This window comes from Gasterosteus aculeatus, chromosome 12 (assembly GCF_964276395.1).
Source record: "Gasterosteus aculeatus chromosome 12, fGasAcu3.hap1.1, whole genome shotgun sequence".
NCBI lineage: Eukaryota > Metazoa > Chordata > Actinopteri > Perciformes > Gasterosteidae > Gasterosteus > Gasterosteus aculeatus.
This window is the reverse complement of record NC_135700.1, coordinates 7299297-7317970: the sequence shown is the minus strand read 5'-3', so window position 1 is coordinate 7317970 and position 18674 is coordinate 7299297. Positions and strand designations below refer to the sequence as shown.

General features: G+C 43.9%; 3 protein-coding genes across 3 annotated transcripts in view; 1 reads left to right on the top strand and 2 right to left on the bottom strand.

Annotated features, from left to right (window-relative positions):
* Positions 1–286: 286 nt before the first annotated feature.
* fsd2 (fibronectin type III and SPRY domain containing 2) lies at positions 287–6097 on the top strand. The gene is made up of 12 exons (XM_078084924.1): positions 287–535; positions 818–913; positions 1169–1402; positions 1620–1642; positions 1945–2066; positions 2208–2372; positions 2461–2595; positions 2689–2842; positions 3413–3546; positions 3911–4046; positions 4145–4321; positions 5105–6097. Exons 1-12 carry the CDS (start codon positions 287–289, stop codon positions 5352–5354), a joined length of 1875 nt encoding a protein of 624 aa, XP_077941050.1. The 3' UTR covers positions 5355–6097.
* LOC120813302 (KH homology domain-containing protein 4) lies at positions 5449–12126 on the bottom strand. Its single transcript, XM_040169320.2, has 14 exons — positions 11774–12126; positions 10577–10844; positions 10367–10486; positions 10196–10269; positions 9687–9739; positions 9376–9572; positions 8704–8912; positions 8356–8416; positions 8020–8077; positions 7573–7808; positions 7002–7106; positions 6822–6907; positions 6643–6752; positions 5449–6297 (listed from the first exon to the last, which is right to left on the bottom strand). The coding sequence occupies exons 1-14, from the start codon at positions 11800–11802 to the stop codon at positions 6167–6169; spliced, it is 1737 nt and encodes a 578-aa protein (XP_040025254.2). The 5' UTR covers positions 11803–12126; the 3' UTR covers positions 5449–6166.
* Positions 12127–13513: 1387 nt separating this feature from the next.
* Positions 13514–18674, bottom strand: part of pde8a (phosphodiesterase 8A) — a 36323-nt gene continuing 31162 nt past the window's right edge. Inside the window, exons 18-22 of the mRNA XM_040204108.2 lie at positions 18216–18433; positions 17353–17485; positions 16282–16446; positions 16056–16185; positions 13514–15713 (exon numbers count right to left, since the gene is read on the bottom strand). Coding sequence (XP_040060042.1) covers positions 15607–15713; positions 16056–16185; positions 16282–16446; positions 17353–17485; positions 18216–18433 — 753 coding nt within the window. The 3' untranslated portion in view covers positions 13514–15606. The remainder of the gene's footprint in view (positions 15714–16055; positions 16186–16281; positions 16447–17352; positions 17486–18215; positions 18434–18674) is intronic.

Genomic DNA, 18674 nt, shown 5'->3' with positions numbered 1-18674 from the left:
TGAAATGGCTGTTTAGAACCGACTCGCCTGCTGAATTATCGAGGTAAATTATGCTGCTGCTCGTTTATTATTGATAACTGAAGATAAAGATGATCAGCACACGCAAGTTGCTTGGTGGAAGGGTGCAGATTTGGCATTTGACACCGTGATCATTCTGTTCCGTTGTTACTGAATGTAGTTTTTTTTTAGAATTAGTGGTCTAAATGTTGATCTTCCGTTATTCTAGCGTTTGTGTCGGTCACTTGAATCCTAAATGGATTGTAAACCTCCCACAGAGCTTCTCCTCATGGACTTGCATGACATCAGAGGAGGCCGACTGGATGTGATCACAGAAGAAGCTGAGGAGTTGAGCAGAGAGTCGACCAACATGGCAGACGGGGGACTGAGGGCGGCCCGAGGAGTTTCCACCTTCCAGAGGTTTTCTGTTGACACCGACGAGTCCCTTTGTTTTGAGCCCTGCGAGGACGGCCTTCCGTCCCCCATCGGGGCAGAACGTGGACTTCATGGCGATGTGTTTGAAGTGGCAGGAGCTGAGGTGGGAACACCAACTTGGCTTTGGCCAGTGATGAATGAGCTAAACTGTTTCTGTTAAAAGATAAATCACTTTTTTTTGGTGCAAAATAACGTCCTAGAATTTATTTTAAAATGCCTCAGTGACTCCCAAAATCTTCACAACCCTACATCCCAGCGTATCCCCAAAAATAAAAAAAAGGAAAAAATAGCTAAATCCCAGAGGATTAAACTGTCCGCATGAAAGATATTTATTTTACCAAACCACAGATATGAGCAGAAAGAATTAAAAGTCAATTGTTTTCAGAGTGACGGCGTAACAATCAGGAAGCAGCTGCAAGGCAAAGTCACTGAGATGGAGAACTTTGCAAGTCATCTGGAGGAAATCTTTCTCACCGTGGAGGTAAATGTCATCAAAAGACTTTTGGTGTAATGTATTTTGACAGATTTATTATGTATGTATTCTCTCTCTGAGCTTTTGGGAATACTTCTTTTTATTATTCTTTTGTTTTATTAAACTCAAAAACGGAAGAGCTTCAAGATGTCCGTTTTGTAAAGCCACGTGTGGCTCTGGGAGCTGCCTCCCTCGCCTCGTTCTTCCTTTCTATCCACGTATATATCGGATCGTATAAATGTGTGTGTGTGTGTGTGCGCGCAGGAGAATTTTGGCCGCCAGGAGCAGCACTTGGAGCAGCACTACAACGACGTGCTGCAGACGTTGTCTCAGCGGTGCGACGACCGGGCGGCGGGGCTGGAGGAGGAGAAGAAGGGCAAGCTGGAGGACTTGTACAAGCAGCTGCTGGCTTGTGGTCAGGCGATGGACGTCTCCAAGGAGCTGATTGAGACGGCCCAGGAGGTCTACCGCTGCCCCGACGAGAGGCTGTTCCTCAAGGTGTCCCAGACGCTCCTCCCGTGTGCTTCGGTGTCGCCTGCAGATTCCAGCCATGTACACAAAAAAAAAACGCTTCCAGCGGGCGGTTTAGCCGTCACGCTCCTGTTTGTAGGGAAATAATTAAAAGACGGCGTATGGGATCTGGGGTAGGAAATATAGAGCGTTTCTTAGTTTATTGACTTTGTCCAATTATACCTTCTTTGATGTTTATTGACAGGCAGTTATGCCCACCATGAGAAGGTGAGTGTGGAGCTGCTCAGTGAGTATTCCTCATGGTGTGAGCCTGTGACTTCAAATGACTAACCACCAATGGCCCAGGGCTGTTTGTGTGCTCTTTTTGCCTTTATTTATATACTAATGCTATTAAAGTATACATTTTTAGCAGGAAAGTGAAGTGAAGGAAAGTTTGCAGTCTGTGCTGAATGTGCTCGTACTTGCTTGAGCATTGAGATTTTCCTTGTCAAACTACTGATGATATTTTGAGTGACTCCAGGTAATGAATCCAAAGTTTCGTTGTTCTTTTTCCTCATGTTCTGAACCAGAATCGAGGAGTTTGCCGAGGAGCAGGTTGACCTCACGCTGGCCACGAGTCTCGAGTTTAACACCCCGCTGGCCGACTTGCCTGATGTCAAAACCATGATGGACTCCATCAACATTGTCCCAGGTCTGGTTTACACACAAACAATAACTGCGATCCAAGGTTCATTTTCACGTTTATCATTATGGTCAGTTTCCCTGTTTGGTGTTCAGGAAAGTAAAAACACATTTGAATGAACAATACACCATATTTGTTTGACCCAAACAGCTCCGTCTGCCCCAGTGATCAACCCGCAGACGCCCAACTCGGCCACCCAGACGTCCCTGCGCGTGTGCTGGAGCTTGTTCTCCGACGACACGGTGGAGTACTACGAGCTTTACTACCGGCCGGTGCTGGAGGACACGCCGGCGGACAGCACCTGCGCACCACACGGTATAACACGGAGGCGCGCTGCATGACCACACCCTCTGCTGTTGAAACGCCACCCTGCTGATGTGGGTCTCGTCTGCTTTTCCTTCAGTGAGCAAGGTGAGGGTGAAGGAGACCCACTGCACGGTGACAGACCTGCTGCCGAACGCTCAGTACGAGCTCTGGGTGACGGCGACCAACACCACGGGCATCAGCCCGGCCAGCGAGAAGACCTTATACGTGACAGGTAACCCGCTCAGGGCGTCGCCATCGGAGCAGGTTCGCTCTCTCACGTTGATCGATGTTGGAGAGAAGATTTTTTGTGTCTCCCTCCCTCAAGTGCCGTCGCCTCCGGTGATCAAGCAGAGGGAGTGTGCCAGCTGTCCCGAGGCCGCTCTGATCCGCTGGGAGTCGGGGAACACCGACCCCGTGGACTCCTACACCGTGGAGCTCAGGGAGACGGGCACTGGCGCCCCAGAGAGCGCCATCGCCGAGTAGGAGCTGTGTTGTTGAGGGATTCATCGCGGAAACGGGCTCAACGTTTAATTGGGCGTTTCTTGAAATATGTCACGTTTTTCCAGAGGTAGACTAGAAATAGCTCCGATAGAAGCCAAATGCTCCGAGGGATTTTGCGAAGCTTCAAAGACGCAGCAGCGCGTGGTCTTCATCTTCCCTGGCCTGTCCTTTTTAATTAGGCCTGTGCTTCATCCATAAACAGGCCTGTGTTAGTGCTTGCCTGGTGTTTTTTTTCAGGTCCCGTGGTTATAGAGCGGCTGGATCAAGACACACTCCGTCCTAGAAAAAATCTATTATTAGCCTCAGCTCCTGCAGCACTGTTAGATCGTCACATTCGGGCTGTGCTTCATTTTTCATGTGGTCGAATCGGAGAACAGTTGAACGTTTTGTTCCTAATAGTTTGTGTTTTTGTGCACAGAGGAGGCTAAACTTTATTCTCTGAAATGAGACTTTGGTTAAAAAACAAAACACCCCATTTACAGTCGGGCAGGAGATATGACAATCCGAAAAGTTCCCACCATTGTGCGTCTCATTGGTTAATCCTTCAGGTCTGTAGTAGCAGTGCCCACCTGCCAGTGTCTGATCCAGCTGCAGGCGGGACGCCGCTACCTCATCTGTGTGCGAGCAGTGAACATCGGCGGGCCCAGCGGCAGGAGTGAAGTTATTTCTGTGTCCACAACAGGTGAGAGGCCTCGCGGATCAGCCCGTTCACGGAGTAAGATGCACGTTGAGCTTGAAGTGAACGTACTGTGTGGGTCCTGATTCACAGGTTGGGAACCACTGAAGTATCGTTAAGTCAAATATGTTATGCACAACTTTTCTATTTCTATTCAACATTATATGACTTATTCATGAGTTGTTCTTTTTGAAACATAGTATTTTTCACATACTGCATATTTTAATACTTTTTTTTATCATACTACACTTTTTCATTGACCATGCTATTTTTATGGAAACATGATATAGCGGTTCAATAATCGTAGAAATAAAACCGCGCAGTACTTCAGTAACTTACACTCTCCTCCCATGATCACTTGCCTGTGCAGGTACGCTCTTCTCCCTCCTGGAGGACACTGCCCATCCTTGCCTGTGCATCTCCGAGGACGGCTTCACCATATTTTACGGAGAAGAGGAGCTGCCAATCAGCGCCATGGCCTTAGAGGACAACAACGCTTTCACGAGGTGAAGCGGCACAATGGCTGCTTGTGTGACAGGAGATAGTGTGACCTCCTTAAGGTCGCGTGTCAGATATGTGCAACCAGAGACTCTTGTGGGTTCAGGTGTGTGGCTGTCCTGGGGGGTCTGATCCCAGTGAGAGGACGGCATTACTGGGAGGTCGAGGTGGACGACGGTACGGAATTCAGGATTGGCGTTGCGTCCGAGGACACGGAGAGGAACTCGTACCTCGGCGCCAACAACACGTCCTGGTGTATGAGACACATTCTCACTCCAGCCAGGTAACAAGGCACCAGCTGTGTGGACAGTAATGACCTTATTGTCGCGCTCGGGGTTCTGGAGACCCCGGCTGTGAAACATAGAGCATGAAAATCCTTTGTATTTATGCCTCCGACTGGTAGACTGCGCTACTGCTCCGTATCAGTCTACAGGAGGCTGAACCGACTGCAAACATAAACGTCTAGACGGGAGGAAATACTGATTTTGTAATTGTATTAACATATGGGGGCTTTTGGATATGAAACTGTGAATTTTCTGTCACTTGAAGTTCCATTTATTGTACAAACTGGGAAGAATGTTCACAGGAGCAAGTAGATGCAGATCTGTTACAATTACTACGCTGCTCCTCGAGGGGACGACTACTGCAGCACATGAAAACTGGGCCAAGAATTTATTTTTAGCCACGAGAAATGTTCCTTTCAAAATTGAGTGTGCATCCACGCCATGCAGCGCTAAGCCGGGAGTTTAATGTTATTTCACAAGCGTTATGACAACTTGAGAAAAAAAAAAAAGGATGACAGTTGAACGGTCACATTTAGCTAATAATTCAGTGCGGCATATCACACAACCCGTGAATGCGTTTACTTTAGTGGGAATCTGTGATTCTGCCTCCACGTTTCTCATTTCCTTTCATCTGCAGCAGTTTGAAATCCCGATGTCGGCTCATCCAAGAGCATCTGTTTTACAAACGGCTGTCGCGAGTCAGGATGTGATCCTAACCGGATGAGGAAGAAGCCTTACACTTTGCTTCACACCATCATAACGCGTGCCTTCCTTCTGTTCAGGCATAAATATGAGTTTCTGCACAACGGCTGGAGTCCTGACCTGAGGATCACAGTGAACCCCGTGCGGATCGGAGTGGCGCTGGACTACGAGAGGGGGACTCTGTCCTTTTTTAATGTGGCTCTGGAACAGCACCTGCACACCTTCCAATGTCACTTCCAGAATCACGTCCAACCGTGCTTTGGGCTGGACAACCCCGGAGCGCTCACGGTACACACCGGCATCGAGGCGCCCAAGTATGCGTTTGCTTAACTTGGACTGAAGATCTGTTAATTCACAAAATCCTGATGACAGCCCCAATAAAAACTAAATTAATAGTAAAGCATGGGTAGTATTCAAGGACGAGGGCGTTTCAGGTGTTTTTATTATTGTATTCCATGGGAACAGGCCTACACCATTTTCCAAGATAAGAAAAACATTTCACAATATGTATTTATAGAGATATTATACAACTGTAGTTAGGTCTTAAAAGGAAGAACCCACCCTGAATACTTATATGGGATTAGTTTGACACATTTAAGACATTAGTAAGTGCGTGTTCTAAAGTCAGAAGCTTGCACGAACACAGGGGAGGAAAAGATTTGTTCCAGACTTTCCTAATTGGTTTTGTCATATGCTACAGATGCTTTATAAACGGCCATTGGTTTAAATTTCCCATCAGGTAAGGGGTTAAAGTAAAAAACAGAAGTGGACATGGCTAAAGCTACACTAGCATACAAAAATAAATCCTCTTAAGTTTCCAGGAAATCAATGGCGAGCAAAGACTACCCATGTTTTTATGTGTTAAGATCGACGCTGTATTGATTGTCAGCCTGACAGTGTGTGATGCTCGGTGATCAAGTGACACCAGAAATTTGTGAAAGGGTGTCTAAAAATGCCATTTGTTGATGAATGCAAAACATCTACTTGGATATACACGTCAAACTTTGCTCCGAGAATAGTCCGCAATAACACATTTGTTCTTTGAAATAAAGGGGCTTAAACAGTAGGAAAACGTGAGGGTGGATTTGTCCTTTTAGGCTGTGTTTGAGCTCGGCGTGCTGTATTCAGAGCAGACGTTGGGGTTATGAATGATCAGCCTTACTGCTGCGTGTCCTCTCCTCCTCTTCATCGGAGGAATCCCCCCCGTATGGCACAAGCCCGGAAGCATCCTCTTCCACTTTAGACTTCTTCTCACTCACCTTGTCCTGAACACCTTTATGGGCACCATAATAATACAGAAGAAAAGAGAAAGAAAAAGTAGCGACGGGGCGAGAGGAGACAAAAGGGAAACCCATATCGGAGCCGCGTGTTGGCGTCGTTTCAGAGTTAGTTTTACCCACAGCCGGAGGGCAGGTATCAAATGAAACGGCAGCAGGTCCATGGACACATGTTGAGAGAGAAAACAAGGGAAAGACAAAGAACATAAAAAAAGAGCACGTCAGTTTGTTTCGTCGGTAGAGATTCACACAGGTCCTCACGCCTCAATGAGGGCAAGATGACATTCCATGCAACGGACATGTCTGAGTACTCCAGGATATCTGCAGATGGAAATGCATACCCATTGACACGGCATTGCCAGGCGGCCCTTCTGTCACCGGGTCTCTCGGCCTTTTGCGTGCGACGGGGCCCGGAGCCACGAAGAAAGGCGCCGGTGGCGGCATAAGAATCCTGAAGAGAAAAACCGTCAAAATCTACACCACGAACAACATAGAAGGAACATGAGGTCTATTAACTGACCTTTGGATTACTTTCTCCTCGACAACACTGGAGGCAGGGAGAGCAGACTCCTGATGAGCGGGACGCTCTGGAGATCTGCTGGGAGGCTGGACAGGAAATGCACAAAACATTTAAGACGTTTCAAAACTTTATAATGAAACTGCAGATCCTCCAGTGATATGAACACGTGTTGCAGCTCACCGAGTCTTGCTTGGCCCCCTCCTGGAAATGACGCCTGGGACTTCCCGAGTCAAGAGGGGTGTTTAACGATCCTTCAGGGTCCACAGTCTCACTGAGGCCAGGATCCTTGAGTAGAGCAAAGCAAACACACACACACCAATACAGCAGCAGCAGCATTTTAAAAAGCGCCTCAAAGTGTCACGACAACATAATGACAGATTGTGTTTTTTGCGAGCAGATTAGACTGCTGACAAAAGTAGTAACAAGTCAATTGATTACCTAGTGGCCTAAATAAAGCCATTAAAAAAATAAATATTTTACCAGCGCCAATAGCTTTAAATAATGGAAGGTTAACCACTCCGTCGCCTGGTTTCATCTTTAATAAGGAGCTGCGTGTTTCAAAAAGCTGGAATATACAGTCGCAGGTCCAAATCCATGCAGAGAGCTCTGTATTTTTGCCTTTCAGTCTCAAAAGAGGACCTTCCCAGGTCTTTGAATAAAATAAGAAAGTTGCACAGTTGCATTTTACTAGTCTAAAATCAACAATTGAGGTTATCAATAATTGAGGGCAGCCTCAATATTCGGCATTTACCTGGACGAGATACGGATGCGCTTTCCTAGGACACACCGGATACTGAACCATTGCCTGAGAAGATGGAGGGTTTGTCGACATGTTAGAATGACTTGGGGGACCATTTGCATTACTCCAATAACCACTGGCTCCTGAGTACGCTGAATAGCCTCCAGCATACCCATTTGCCGGGTAGTTATACCAGGACCCCTGGCTAGAGTAATTGCTATTAGGTGGAAATCCATGTGCTGCGTATGCTGAAATGAAAGTATAGAACGTGGAGTTAAAAGCATATATCACATGAATCAATAACGGTGTTTTAACAACTTTAAGGTGATAGTTCAACCTATTGTTTACCCACTAAAGACGTCAGGGGATGATTTACCACCACAAGAAGAATGCGGTAAGCTAGTTCCTGATATTTGGGCACCCTGTTGGAATTTTTTCAAGACATAAAAGAACACTTACGTTGTGTTGAGCCGGTGGCCGTGTACGTCGACACCATGCGGGCGCTTTCATCTCTCACCTGGAGAACCGGAGAAAACAGGAACTAGGTGAGCAGCTGGATCACGATCTAACACGAGTGATTTACTTGTTGAGGGTCAAGTTGTAATGTGGGTAGGTGCAGAGCACTCAAAACCTATCTCTGGAGATCAGGTGGTTCACGCTACCACGTTCACTTTAGGAGGTGGGTATCAGTGAAAGCTATACGCCTCAATAGCTTCACCTTCTTAAACCTCCTGTTGGGCTCTCATTTTATTCAGTTCAAACTCACTATTTTTTACGGGGATATCATGAACTTACAGTTTCCAGCAGACTCTCAGTGAGTTTCTTCGCTGAATCCAATCCAGCAGAATTTGGGTGGCTGCAACAAACAAGGTGTGATTGGTTGACCACTGAAACTGATGGAAAGATGTCCTGCATTCATATGCAAGCAAGGCTCTATACGATGAAGCAAAACTCAGACCAGTAACTTCTAAACAAAAAGAGTCAAGTGACAGTAATTAGTTTAGTAATTAGTTAATTAGTAGTGACAGTGCCAGTAATTAAAATGAATATTTTTGGAGTTTCCCTTTAAAGTAAACTTTTTTTAAACCCAAAGCTTGTGTGAAAAAGTACCAAAAAAAGGTGGGCTTTTGGGAATGAACATACCTGATATAGACGTAAAGAGGCTCAAAAGACTCCCGTTTGGAAGCTTGTTCAATGTAGCCAGAGCCTTTTCCCCTGAGGAAGACTCGGGCCCCCGTCTCCGTCTGGATGTGACTCAGGTAGGAACCTCCCGGACCCTCGATCTTTTCGTTCACGTTGAAAAAGGGGAAAGTCTGGTCCAGGCCCACAAATATCTTTGTGTGCACAAAACTCTGCACAGGGGAAATACATGATCCATTATATGCCCTGCTTATTTAAGTTGTACATTAACATCCACAATAAAACGTAGAACAACTTTGTTAGCAGATGCAGAAATCCAAGGCTTTTCCCTTTTGACCAAGGACGTTCTTTCTGCTGCTTAATTTGGGAGGTGGGTATCAGTGAAGGCAACATGGTCTTCATTTGCCCCACTTTCTTAACCTCCATTGACAAAATCCCAACTCAAATTTCAGCACAAAAGACCCAAGCTGCGTTATGAATTGTATTTCTAGAAAATCATTTCATTTGCCAATCTTGCACATCTATTGAAAGATGTAATGGTGGAAGAGGCATTTCCCTGCTATGAGGCATATTGTAGAAATATTGGCAATGGTCACGTTTAGTAATGTAGTTTAGTTGTTTAGTAAAGTCCGCACTTGTGGAGAGGGGTGTACGCTATAGAAGTCATGGTCCTACCCCAGAATGAGGAGCGGATGGTCGATGTCCTGGCACGGAGTTGGTGTTGGGCGTCCGTGGCACGGCTGGGGTGTTGACGAGGCGAGGAGGCTGAGGGTAGAGTGTGAGCGGAGGCATGACAGGCGCCTGTTGTCCTGATGCTGCAGAGGCCCTCAGCAGGTCCTCCGTGATGATTTCCTTTATCCTCAGCACGGCCTCTAATGAAACAGTTAACACAGTTTGGACATCAGCTTACAATTTATTTAAATTACATTAGATAAAGAAAATGCCAAACAACTATTTAACTATCTAATCTTAAAAGTGCTACTTACTGTTGACCTGCTCCTGATTCTTGCCCTGGACATGTAAATACAAAGGTCTTTGTCTAAAAGAAAGCAGATCAGAAAAGTCAAGGACAATGGATGACTTTGTTCTCCAAACTATTTCTTCAGCTTGAGAATTTTCACGTTTGATAATTGTTTAGCTTGCGACTACCATTTAAAACTATGATAAAGAACATTTTTTCATTGAAACAAATTACTGATGTATTGTCTACCATCAAGTTAACCTTTTTATGTGTAATGTAAAACTATATGGATTATTACTTCCACAAGAACCATATCATGTATGAATAGATATGACTTATTTACTTAATTAGGGAAATATGAGTAGAAAATAGAACCATATTGATCCTATATGACATCAGTATGATCTCCTCATATAGCTTATTTCTGCGGCTGATGGCACATTTGTCTGCAAGACACGGAATAGGTAATAAAATAACACAAAGATCAGTATGATCTCCTATGGGATGAAGACAACGCTATATTTCAGTACATACCCTGCTTTTCCTTTTGTAGGATCAGGCATGTAATAACCTTTTGTTGAGCAGACCGCGCCGCTAAACTGTCGGATCTGAAAAATAAAAAATGGCAAGTTTAAAACATATAGATTATTTAAAGCCGTTAAGAGCTGCAAGATTGCAAGACTACCATGGCCACTGTCCACTTACCTCCTCCTGTGTTTTGCCTTTAGTAAGAAGGTCCCGGCAATTCAGCGGCACATTGTTAATGTCGACTTCTGTGACGGCCATTTCTTCTGTGGCTGATGGCACAGGCACATTTGGGGCAGTCTGCAAGACACGTGCAATGACATGGAATAGCTAATAAAATAACAAAGCAAAGATAAACTTGTTATTTCCTACAGTTTGAATCACATGTACCTTTGCAAGTAACGGTGGAGGAGTCAACAGCTTCCCCTTTGCCATTAACATGGCATTTATTTTAGCAGCCATGGCCGCTGCCATTTCAACTCCACCCGGAGGCGCTGGCTTCTCTCCTGTTTGTGGCGGCTGGGAAACTGGGCTGTTTGAACCAGCGGGGCTGGCAAGTCCTGGTACTGAGCGGCCCGCATTCTCACTGCTCCTCTGCTGCCGCACATCCACACTTTGTTTAGGCTGGGCTGTCTTATCCCATCGGCTGGTTAGGCACCTGAGAAATACAAGACAACAACATACAAACAAATGAAGAGAACTCAAAATCACGATTAGCAAACTTTTTTAAAACAAAGCAGTAATGGACGTGTGGAATGTTTGATGAGTGGCAAAACCTCGTCAAGCGGCAACGTCTGTGCCTTTGCAGAGAAATACTTTATAAGAGGTAAAATGCTTAATTGATGAACGAGTAGTAATCGTAAAGATAGGACCGACTAAGTGTAGCTTAAGCACTGCGTTGTGGAAAATGAAGGAGCAAATTAACAACACATTATTTGTTTAAACTTGCACAGTTCGACAAACATCGTTGCACTCGAAATAGCTCCAAAACCGGATACAAAAACATTACAGACGACACTGCTAACGTGGTTGGCGTTTCATACCAGCCAGTCGTACAATGCTAATGTTAGCATGTGGCGTTAATAGTTTCAAAGCCCTTTTGACTACAAACCATTTGTAATTTGAAGAGCCCAACGCCATTTTTTACAAAGGGCAAAAATAAACCGGCGTTGTAACAGCGTAATGTTAAGAGTTTATAGCTAAGCTAACAATAGCCAAACTTAGCTAACGTTAGCCTTAACTAACGTTAATGCTAAAGGTAAGCCTGACGCAGCTAGCTAGCTAGCCAGCCAACGAACGCGCTGAGTTACGATCCTGTTTTGGGAAAATCATGTAAACAGAAAAAAACATTAGATACAGTTATAGAGGCACCATAAAAGGCAAATATAGTTCGAAGTGTTTTGATACCATGCACTTCGGTTAGCCTCCTGGTAGTGCTCAAGTAATACCACGCAGACTAAAAACCAATAGCAGGCCGCAGCCATGAATGCTAGCTAGCGAGCTACTATTCAATGCAAATATGCAGTGTTTTTAACAGCGTATGTTCCTCCGGATACCTAATATATTCACACTCAACGGAACACTTACGGTGTATGTCCAGTCATTCCTGAAGACATAGCACCAATATGTGGTGAAATAAAAAGACTTTCTAATACAATAGTTGCCGCTGGAGGAAGGGAGCCATCGGTCTGCTCTCCTGGCGGCGACTTCTTCTGACGACTCGTCGCAAAGTCTGACTTGGCGGAAGTTAAACTGTTTTCATGTTACGCAAGACGATCTTCTTCTAGAGACCGGTCGGTCGTTCATCGACGTCATCAGATGACCCCGTTTGAGATTTCCACAGGGTTCCCATGCAATTGTTTTACAAATGTATGATTAAGTGTAGAAAATTGCAAACAGTTGTGGCACCATTTGAATGAGTGATGTGATCACATTACACTGCGAGAGCACGTGGGCCCCTAAAATACATTCACATAATCTACTCACAACTCCGGCAGATGCACGGCTCAGATTTAGTTTTTAATCCAACAACTTTGGTTAATTGACAATATTCTAAAAATATGAAACATTATTGTGGGTAACAACTTCAAGGACGATTGTTGTGCCTAATTTTTTTTTAACGACCTTCCAATTATCATTGGCTGTCTGATATTTGGATATTAGGAATAAAAACAAGAGTAAAACTAGCATTATTAGTAGAACATTACACTACTGGATTACAAACTGAGGCATCATCTTTAAAGATTGTTTAAAGTGTGTGATCACTTGTCTCAATATTTAAACATCACATCCCGTTTGTTATTCTTGATTGTGGTGCAATTTAGTTGGAAAGCCTCGCTGGCTCAGACACATTTAACAATCCATGTCAATGGAGTGATCAAACAATGTTCACACGGATATCATTAAGTGTTCCTTATGAACGAGCAAACACATTTTACACAAATTGGACTATATATTTATGAAAAAAGAGCCCATTTGTTTGTTAAAATGCTTAAAATATATTTTATTTAGATAACAAGGTGCTTAAACAGTAGTGGGAATTACGGATACTTTTTTGGAAGGAAGATATTTTGAAGTTGAATGACGTATTTTTTGTTTTGAAAGACCATGAAAGAGGAGTGAGAGGAAGACGGACGAGTCCACAAAGTGGTTTAGACATGGCAGACCATTACCAATTTTTAAATTCAATATACTGTTGTATAACTACGACCACAATTATTTCCTTATCTTGATCAAATAGTCTTTAAACCAAACAATGAACATTCCTTAATCTCAATTTAAAAGTGAACATATTTAATAGTCAACCTTTGAAAGAAACGAAACACAGTTACAAATTAAAAGTTGAATTCACAAACTATCCCTCAATTCAATACACACGGCATTCTGTTCTTTAAAAAAAGTTTTCAAATGATAAATAATGAGAGATAATGTGAGCTGCTCATACCACTTGTTACTGCTGAGATCAGGCATTCTTATGTGAACATTAGACTGCCTGGAATAAAAGAAATTTGTTTAATTTTGTTCTCATTTGCCCTTAAAAGGAGGTGCAGTTAGTGTCTGAATCAGCCGCCATGTAGTTTGAGATGCTGTACATCTTTCGTTTCTATTAAAAAAACTCAAACATGGTCCTTTCTGATCGCTCTAGTAACTAGTAAAACAAGTGATCTAACGAGGTAGTTAGATAGCAAGACAGACTCGGTGCAAATATCTAATATCTAATAAGGCATACAGTAGGCTAATAAAGAATGAGAGAAAAAAGACAAGGAATGAGGACATAAGTAAGGAGGACACAGGTTGAACCATTGCAGGAAATAAACTGCAAACTTATAAATTGAAATTATTTTATTTTTCATTGAATAGTTTCTATTTTTTTCCCCCCGTGCCTTCGGACCAAGACGTGAATCAGAAGAAACCAACAATCCCCCGATTGAGTGTACAGTTCTTTCATACGAGAGAAACAAAGATGACTGTGGTCAAAACTTCTCATTAACCATAATTTGCTTAATTGTTATGGCATTTATATACTGTTTAAAGAGGAAATATTCTTAACAAGCGAAAATCTTTAACATATATTAGTATCCAAACTGAAACCGCCCTTGAACATAAAGCCGTTCCCTGGGTCTGTGCATAAGGGTGTGGGACAAGTGGCCAAAATAGGATGGAGTTTGATCAGAATTCAATGCAAGCTGGTCTCTAGGAGACTGCTTAAAGACAGTGATAGACAACTCTGCGATCCACATCCTTCTTAACCATTTAGTTCTCTGTATACATGCTCAGTGTGACCATCCAATTCACAGGTATTCAGATAGCTATAATGGTTGATCTCATTTGCTGCAAATCCAGTGTAAAATTCATTGTCTATAAAAATATTGAGATTTACTTGAACATAACCTTCTGACTATGTCATAATAAAAACTCCAGATGTCCGTTGCAGTTGCACAGTGGGAAGTACTGTATAAATATTGTATAAAATAAGGCAGTCTTTTCAGTAGGATAAACCAGATACAAAAATTTCTGGGAGAAAAAAATGTTCAAGTCCAAAATGTTTTCACATATTTCTGCTGTTGTCAGATGTCAAGCGGTATACAGCATTAAACCAAGAGTAAGGGACTGTTGCAACAACGAATACGCCCACACCTATGACCCAAACGCACCCACATGAACACACACACACACACACACACACACACACACACACACACACACACACACACACACACACACACACACACACACACACACACACACACACACACACACACACACACACACACACACACACACACACACACACACACACAAACTCCTGATGATCAACAATGACAGCTTATTCTAAAATGCAACATCCCATCCCTGGACAAATCACTGAGACGTAGATATTTGTAATATTGTTTACAGTGCAATACAAAAGTGTTCAATCAAAACTGTACTTTACTTTTGATAAGAAAATAAAAATGTATATTATGGTAATGCTTCATATGAATAATAATTGTGGTTTTTTTTAGAGCTATAGTAGTTTTTGTCTTCTTCAACTTTGGCTTTTCTCTCTCTTTCTGAAATAAATTTTGTTGTTATTTATTTATCAACTAATATGTTTGTGAATCTTAACAAAGAAAATATGGAACATCTAGTAAAAACAAACAAACCAAATCATCTGTAATTAGTTACCTATAATCACGATGTTGAGTCTTTCGTCTCTCAGCGGCGGCCTAAAGTAAAGATCGGCTCCCTCACCCACAGGGAAAGCGTTCCCCTACACGTGTGTTATGGAAGCGTTGTGTCAACGTGGATGGATTTCTGAAGGACACGTGAAAATATTGCCAAAAGAGGAGAAGTGGAGTGTTATTTCATGGTTTGGCCTCGAGGGGCAGAAGGAGCAGTCCTGTAAAGTTGTGAGCACAGGGATGGAGGTCAAAGGTGATTTATATGGCCTGACAAGAATTGGACACCTTCATATCCACCCACACCCCTCCAACGTTGCGCGCTCCGTCAGTAAACTACAAGTCTTTACTCAGAGAGCAACTTCACCGGCAGAAATGAGGGGATGGATGCTGGGCCACGAGGCCTGCAGGACCCTCTCTTAGTCACGTCACTTTACCAGCTACACCGCAAATGGCCGAGAGGCACGAGAAGTTTGCAAAGGATGCTGTGTGTCCACGTCCGTTTGTCACAGTTTCCATCTGAACGGGGTCGCGAAGCCGGCAGTGTCACCGCTGCAAACCGCCCGCCAGGAAGTCCCTCTGTGGTCTCCGTGTGGACGGACACGTGGATGCTCGGCGCGCTACAGAAGCAGGAGAGTGAAGGCGAGGAGGCCTTTTTTTTTGGCCGGCTGGCCGGCCTGGCAGGGAGAGAGACGCCCCAGCGGGAGAGAGGAGGGCTGCCCCGGACTCCAGGGTCCCAGGACCGAACGCAGCAGCGGCCTACTCCGGAGGCGGTCGCAGGCTGTGCAGCTTCCTGTCGTCCAGGCCTTTCCAGTACTTGAAGTTGTTGTCCAAGTGCTGCATGAGATTGGGGAGGTCTGCGAAAGCTGCAGAGACAACAAAAGGAGTTTTGTTTTTCAAATCAGCATCCACAGTGCCATCAGGTTGTCTTTGTGAACGACTTATGAATGAACCAAAGCTAGGTGAGTTGAGTATAAACGGTCAATACCTGGGGCCGGTATCAAATTGGTGTGGGTATGATGTCATTTAAAAGAGGATTTTTAATTCGGTTGTCTAATTTGACAGCGTTGTTTAACACTCAGAAAAAAGAAAGTTTGTCATTACTTATGAAGTGTTTTTAGCATTTTAACTTTTGATTTTGCGTGTTATTCTATTCACGTAGATTCAGAGCGGTTTGTGTATCTCTGGTGTGTTGCGTCATGTCTTACCGTCCCATGCGTCAAACATGTCCGTAATGAAGTAGTCGATGAAGGAAATCTGGGACTTTGGGATGCTACACGTGTTTCTGTCAAACACAGGCATGACCACCGGTAGGCCTTGTCTCTTCTCCTCGTCCGTCTGCACCGGAGACGACAGCATAAGTGATCATCACACTCAATGAATGCATCGATTACCAGAACCAAGAGCACTGTGTTATTCTCTCCTTCTCCGTACCTGTGCAAAGTACTCCTCTGAGATTCGTCCAGCCCATTCAATGCAGAGCTCCAGAGGCCTGCATGGATTGGAGATGTCTGCACACTTAATCAGCATCCGCTTGACGAGGATGCGATTCTCAGGCGATGTAAGAACGCTTTTGACAGATTCTTCATCGCCGTTTCCCTAAAAATAAAATAAAAAAAAGATGCACTTATAGCACAATGACAGTTATCCTTATTAGTGGCAATAGACCGCCCCTTATAGCGCACACACAGCAGCTGCACAACTTAAAAATAACTGACCGACTGTGTCTGTACATGAACCAAAAGGGGAAGTTGAAGTTGGCACTGACAGCTGATAAAGGTTTCCTTTATGGCGAGTCTGTATTCAGCACGTGGTCATTATGGACTCCTCCAACACTTACATGTAAAATAGTAGAGCACGGCTCCTGTAGTCACAGGATTTGCTGCCTTCTGTGAGTTTCACAATTGAATTCACTGACAATTATGTTAAACACAAGAACAGACGGTCCATTTAAGCCACGATGATTGAGTCTCTGTTTTATCGGAGTCTCGAGGTTAAACTGAAGGAAAGTATTTGACACAAGAACCAAAGAGCTTATTACTTCCCCCCTCAACTACACTTAAACTCCAATACAATTTAAATCAAACGCTTAAATGTTCTAAAAATGGCTTTATTAAGTATAAAATGATTGGGATCCAATAATTTATTCGGCTCATTCCTGCCTTTAAAGGGCAAGAAGACTTTTAAACATCCTAGGCGAGCATTCCACACACACAGACGAGAAAGATGGTACCAAGTTGCAAAATTCTCTCCCTACAAAGATATCAGTGCTCCGGCGACAACCGGCCTCAGGTCCCCTGAACCCCGATCGCCATCTCTAATCTATTGTTGCTTGCATACTGTTGCAGTGCTCTGTAACCAAATGAGATTACAATAATTGTGTTTGTCTAGTGTCTGAATGCTCCTGTGTATCCTGCCTTCCCTGACAAACAACACTTGGCTATAAAAAGAAGACGCCAACATTAGAACTACTGTTTCTACATTTCACAGTAAATCTAATCTCACCCCATTCTCCTCCAGAGCAGCCAGGGGCTTGTTGATGCTGTTGACAAATTTGTTGACGTGTTCAAAGTGTTTGGTCATCTCGGTCGCGAGCACCATATCGATGATGGCCTGTCGAAGCGTTCGATATTCATTCCTAGAGGAAGAGAGAAACCGAGAGACAAAGCAGGGGGAGGCCGGGAGAGGAGGAGAGGAGAAAAGGGAGTGGGTGAGATGACAGTGTGGTAAGTAGCATGGAAACCCGTGTGAACAGTTTTCCCCTTCTCACTGCAGTGACAGTGGCGATGAATGGATGCTTTGTTCACCTCCCCCCATCCGAGGGGACCGGCACATGTGAGCTATTCTGCTTTGGGACTCAAATCACATTAATATCCCACCGCTGTCAACACACAGCGTACTGGTTTTATCTGCACATACGCACACTTAATTCATCCCCTTATGATACCTCAGATGATCACAGACCATTTCTATTTGAGGACACACACAACACTAATTTATGTTATTAAAACTTATTGATTTGGACAAACATTTTTCTACTGTAGTTTGCAAAAAAATATTGATATGTCCAAACACAGAAGTGAGCAAATCCATCTAATTTGAGGATTTTTAAAATTTAAATCTCGCCCTCGTCATGAAGTTACAGTGAATCGTTGGTCTTTTGACCACACGCTGCACTTTTTTAATGGATAGTTAGATTAGAGCACGTATTCGTTTGGTTGACCTTTCAGGACTTCTAACGTCACGTGATTTAAATAGCTCAGGAGAAGGTCTACGTTGGGTTTCTTTGTGTGCTGGTCCAGAGAACAGGGCAGGAGGAGGTCACGACCACTTTTCCTCCTCTTTACTCTTCTAGTGAAATCTCATACCGTTCCATGTTCTTGAAGATGTTGCACTTGTCATCTCTGGTGGTGATCTGGAAGGCCAGCGCTGCGTGGTGGCTCTCTAGCACGGCGGTGTCGTTGTAGAGAATGGCCAGCTCGCTTCCCGCGTTGCACAGGAAGCTGTTGGTGCGTCCCGGGTGGTCCACGTCGTGCACAGTTGCAGCAATCAGAGCAGCCACCTCGTCGATGGGATCCAAACTTTGCTTTGGGGGGCAGATTGGATAAATTGTTGGGAATTAAAATGGAAAAGTCTGGTTTATTACCTCCTTGTTTTACGTTTCTGAATGAACAACTATCGGGCCAAAGCTGACCAAGTATAAACCTTCAACTACATTGTCACATTGAGTTGAACCGGGAAGTAGCTCTTCATTGTGGAAGATAGTCGTGATTCATAATTAGGATGATGCGAGTTACAAAACACGATGTAAAAGTGCACACTTGTAT